At 53.2% G+C, this 5,009-nt stretch overlaps 1 protein-coding gene across 1 annotated transcript in view; it reads left to right on the top strand.

Annotated features, from left to right (window-relative positions):
• Nucleotides 1-4,446, top strand: part of LOC101646497 (very-long-chain 3-oxoacyl-CoA reductase-like) — an 11,740-nt gene extending 7,294 nt beyond the window's left edge. The window contains exons 6-10 of the mRNA XM_045292676.1: nucleotides 122-156; nucleotides 348-429; nucleotides 1,075-1,140; nucleotides 2,261-2,410; nucleotides 2,577-4,446. Of these exons, the coding sequence (XP_045148611.1) occupies nucleotides 122-156; nucleotides 348-429; nucleotides 1,075-1,140; nucleotides 2,261-2,410; nucleotides 2,577-2,720 (477 nt within the window). The 3' untranslated portion in view covers nucleotides 2,721-4,446. The remainder of the gene's footprint in view (nucleotides 1-121; nucleotides 157-347; nucleotides 430-1,074; nucleotides 1,141-2,260; nucleotides 2,411-2,576) is intronic.
• The last annotated feature ends 563 nt before the right edge of the window (nucleotides 4,447-5,009 follow it).

The following is a 5,009-nucleotide window of genomic DNA, read 5'->3' as shown; positions in this document are numbered from 1 at the left end:
TGAGCATCCAGGGGGGCTCCCGGAACACCCTGCACTAGAGGGGTGGGGCAGGATCTCCTGGGAGGGAACGGGGTGAGGGCACTGGAAAGGGGAAGACACCCCCTCCCCCTCTTTTCCTCAGATGACCAGAATCGTCCTGCCCCAAATGGTCTCCAGGTAGGAGCCGGCTGCGTCCTGTGCCAACCTCCAGACGTTTCCATTCTCCAGCTCCCCGCCCACGTCTCCACCCCTCCCTCTCATGTGTCCCAGTTAAAGAGCTTTGCCCAAGGAGTGGGGGTGGGGAAAGCCCCTGTCCCCTGCCCTCTGCCTGCCTGTCACTCCTCCCCAGAGAATGCTCTCTCCTCCAGGCACAGGGGGATCATCATCAATGTGTCTTCTATGAGTGAAAACCACCCCTGGCCATTCCTTGGCACCTACTCAGCCACAAAGGTACCAAGAGCCCACACTCCCAGTCCAGGCCTGGGCTGTCCACACCGGCATGCTCCCAGCAGCACCTCCCTAAAGCAACTTTTGATGGAAGGCTTCAGTGTCACCTGAATCTGGGTGATTCATCGAATCCAAATCACACAGTCATGGAGTCGATTCTGACTTCGAGTGGCCTTACAGGACAGAGTAGAAGCGCCCCTGTGGGTTTCCCAGACTAAGTCTTCTGGGAACAGGAAATCTTCTCTTTCGCTCCTGGTACAGCTGGAGGTTTCACACTGCCGACCTAGAGACTAGCAGCCCAGCAAGTAATCCAGAGGTGGGCAGACGTCTCAGGCACAGCCTGACGGGTAGGACGTACACAGAACGGTTTATCTTAAGAGAAACAGGCTGGGAGGCAAGAGAAGGCACCGCCCGCCACCAGCGAACCCCTGGGGTTGAAGAGACCAGGAGACAGGCCAGGCTGGGAAGGGCGTGGCCGTGGGAGCAGGGGAGGGGTCACAACCAGGAGACAATTTGGTGTCCCAGTGACCAGTGTGGCCAGGATCCCTGGGCTTCCGCACCGGTGCTCTGGAAAGGTGCTGTGGACAGTGTTGGGTGGTGGGTGGGCTTTACGGTCTGGGACCCTCCCTCTCTCTTCCTCCTCCGCAGGCCTTCGTGCAAAGATTCTCCGCTGCAGTGGGCGCTGAGTATCTCTCTGAAGGTGTCACCGTGCAGGTGTGGGAGTGGCAGGGGCGTGGCCTCCCAGTGGGCGGGGCGCTGGAGGGGCATAGAAGCTCAGAGACCCTGGTGGGAGGGATGCGTCCAGAGGAGGGAGGAGGGAGCTCAGCAAAAGAGAGAAGGGGAAAGACCTTTTCTTTCTATTAAAAAAAAAATCATTTTATTGGTGGCTCTTACAACTCTTATCACAATCCATACATACATCAATTGTGTCAAGCACATTTGTACATTCATTACCCTCATCATTCTCAAAACATTTGCTCTCCACGTAAGCCCCTGGCATCAGCTCCTCATTTTTCCCCCTCCCTTCCCGCTGCCCCTTCCCTCATGAACCCTTGATAATTTATATGTGATTATTTTGTCGTATCTTACACTGTCCGATGTCTCCCTTCACCCACTTTTCTGTTGTCCGTCCCCCAGGGAGGAGGTTATATGTAGATCCTTATAATCGGTTCCCTCTCTCTACCTCACCCTTCCTCCACCTTCCTGGTATCGCCACTCTCACCACTGGTCCTGAAAGGATCATCCATCCTGGATTCCCTGTGTTTCCAGTTCCTATCTGTATCAGTGTACATCCTCTGGTCTAGCCAGATTTGTAAGGTAGAATTGGGATCATGATAGTGGGTGTGGAGGAAGCATTTAGGAACTAAAGGAAAGTTGTATGTTTCATTGCTGTTACACTGCACCCTAACTGGCTCATCTCCTCCCCACGACCCTTCCGTAAGGGGGTGTCCAGTTGCCTACAAATGGGCTTTGGGTCCCCGCTCCCCACTCCCCTTCATTCACAATGATAGGATTTTTTGTTCTTTCATGCCTGATACTTCATCCCTTCAACACCCCGTGATCACACAAGCTGGCGTGCTTCTTCCATGTGGGCTTTGTTTCTTCCAAGCTAGATGGCTGCTTGTTTACCTTCAAGCTTTCGAGACCCCCAGACACTATCTGTTTTGATAGCCGGGCACCATCAGCTTTCTTTGCTACATTTGCTTATGCACCCGCTTTGTCTTCAGTGTGTCAGGAAGTTGAGCATCATGGAATGTCAGTTTAACAGTGTTCTTGCATTGAGGGAGTACTCGAGTGGAGGAAAGAGCTTTTCTTTATGCTTTCCTTCCTGCAGACGGTGAGCCCAGGTCCAATCTCCACAAACTTGACTTGTAATATCAAAACCGGATGGCTGGTGAAGGGTCCCCAAGACTGGGCTGAGCAGGCGGTGCACACCCTCGGCCTCTCCTCCCACACCCCTGGGTGCCTCATCCATGTTGTGGAGGTGCGTCCCTTGGCTTCCGGGGTGGGGGGGCACGTGTCCCGCACAAAGTCCTCTGGCTTCCAGGAAGGGAGACAAGCCTCCAATCCTGGGCTGGGTTGAGCGAGGGTGCGGGCTGAGAAGCCCAAGAGGGAGGAGGACACTGATCCCTGGTGCTTCTCTTTCCTAGACCTTCCTGATAGGTCTCCTGCCCTCCTGGTGTGCCTGCAATCGCTGGACAGTCAAGCTCTGGGCTCTGCTGCAGCCTATAGTACTTAAGAGAGTCCTTAAAGACCAAAGTGCCTCCCTGTTTAACCCCAAACCTGCCCAATAAAGTTCAGCCCCAAGGCGGACCCTGTGAAAAGTTCTGCAGAAACTGGAAAGAATGCACCATTGTCAAAGACCAGCGAACCAAGGACCCTGAAGACCATGAAGGAATCACGATCCACGAACAATGACGACCCAAAATGACTGTCTGGAGCCATCATGATGCTGATCGTGCAAGAAGACCTGAGTCCATGTTTCCAGCCGAGAGGGGCCGGGCCCGTTCCCCCTTTCTGTGCAGTGTGTAAGGCCACCCGGCCCTGAGCTCGGGGCTCATGCACATGACAGCCTCAGCCCTGCTCATGCACTGGTCCGCCTCAGCCGGCCTGCACCCAGGCAAGAAATAAACGCTGCTGTGTGCCACCCACCTGGCCTGGTGACTGAACTGAGTATCTTCTCTTGACCTTACAATATCCACCTTCCCACCACCACCACCCCACCCCCCAAGGGAAAAGGCTAGGGGAAGGAGTGAGGTAGGCTCAGGGGCTGGCCTGCCCGCTCCTCTTTCCAGCATCCTGGTCCAGGACTGTGGATTTTGGACTAAATGTGCAGGCCGACCAGTGCAGTAGAACTGGGCACCCGGAAGAGTCGTTGAGACCTCTGTGGAGAAAACCGAGTTCTTAACATACGACACGCAGAGAAGGACATGAGCATGTGAAGGAGAGATGATGTCACCATGTGTATCCACATGCAACTCGATGATTATAGGGAAAGCCACTGCTGTGCACACTTTTCAAGGGTGGACTTTAACGTCTGGGACTCATTCTCAATGAGAATACTTTAAAAACCAGAGATGCCTAGCAGTATGAAATTGAAACCTGAGATGTAGTCGGTGAACATGCCATCGCACCCATCATTCCTCGTGTGATGGATGATAACGCTGACCTCCGCGTCCGTGCCGATCATCCCAGTCTGCTGGGCGCGTCGTCTGCTGTGCCGCTCACGTGGAATTGAGTTTTGGTCTTCACGAATTCTGTGAACCGAGTCACACCGTCTGTGTCCTTGGCCGTAGGGTCTGCGGAAAGACGAAAGCACGTGTGAGCGCCATCTCAGGCACAGGGAGGAACCGCAGGTCCCTTGGAGGAGCAGCCTTTGGGAGATCATCCCTGCCACAGCATCTACTTCTCTCCTCGGTTCAATAGTCCATTGCAATGACCGCACAGAACACGCAGACGATACTCAAGATTAGGGGAGTTCATAGGGGAAGTGGACAGGTTGCCATCAGCAAGGATCAGCACACTTAAGGATGCAGCTTTTGTCCAGACCAGCACCTGCTCTCGGCCAACAGCCAAGTCTCTGGTCCTCAGTCTCAGCTCTGGGGTCCTGGGCCTCGATCTTTTCCCACAGGCTGGGAAGCCCATGACTCTGCCTCTGAGTTCTCAGCGGCTCTTCTCTTCTGTCTTGGTCTCTCCGGCTCGGGGCAGCCCCTTCTTCCTCCCCAAAGGCAGGCAGAGATCTTCCCGTGGCTCCACGTGTGGCTCTCCTTGTTGGATCTTGGAATGCCTCTTTCCCTGCTTTGGAGATGGCTCTCATGCCCAGAAGAATGACAAAACGGACCGATCCCCCAGTCCGAGTCTTCCACACCTTATTACAGTGAGGGTGGCCCGGGACAGGGCAGTGTCCTTTCGGTTGTGCATAGGGTCGCAATGGGCTAGAAATGACTCCATGACACGCAACGAATAACGCCACCCCCACCCAAGGTGGGGATTACAACGACTCTGGACAAGAGAGCCACACCAAGCACTGGCACTTAACACGGAGGGTGAAGACCCAGGAGTGCAGAGGTGCTGTCTCGGGCGTATGCCATATGAAGATGCACCTGTAAACCCAGGACCACCAGAGAACTCCTGGAGCTACCAGAGCTGGAAGAATCTTTCCCTCAAGAAGACAGAGAGCTTATGGCCCTGTCAACATCCTCAATTCAGATTCCCAGCCTCTAGAATTCTGAGGCAGTTCATTTCTGTTCTTATCAGCCACCCAACCAGTGCTGCTAGGAAAATAGAACAAGTATTTTAAAGCAAATCCTAGACTTTATGCCCTTTCACCCATAAAAACTCAGGGAAACATCCTTATCCTATACTGATAAATATTACTAAGGGAACCACCATGTTAATGTAAAAAGTCTTACAAGAATAAAAAGAAAAGTCTTAATATTAAATAGTATCCCACCCATAATGGAAAGAGCCTGATTTTCTTAAGGTTGTCTTTTTGGATTTAAGCCAACAACCTTTATGTCAAGGGGCTCTGGTGGTACGATGGTTCAGGGCTTGGCTTATAACCTAAAGATCAGTGATTCAAC

This window comes from Echinops telfairi, unplaced genomic scaffold, assembly GCF_000313985.2.
Source record: "Echinops telfairi isolate 266 unplaced genomic scaffold, ASM31398v2 ScPeMD7_655;HRSCAF=1070, whole genome shotgun sequence".
NCBI classification, from domain to species: domain Eukaryota; kingdom Metazoa; phylum Chordata; class Mammalia; order Afrosoricida; family Tenrecidae; genus Echinops; species Echinops telfairi.
Note: the sequence above shows the minus strand (reverse complement) of the source record. Positions and strands in the feature narration are given on the sequence as shown.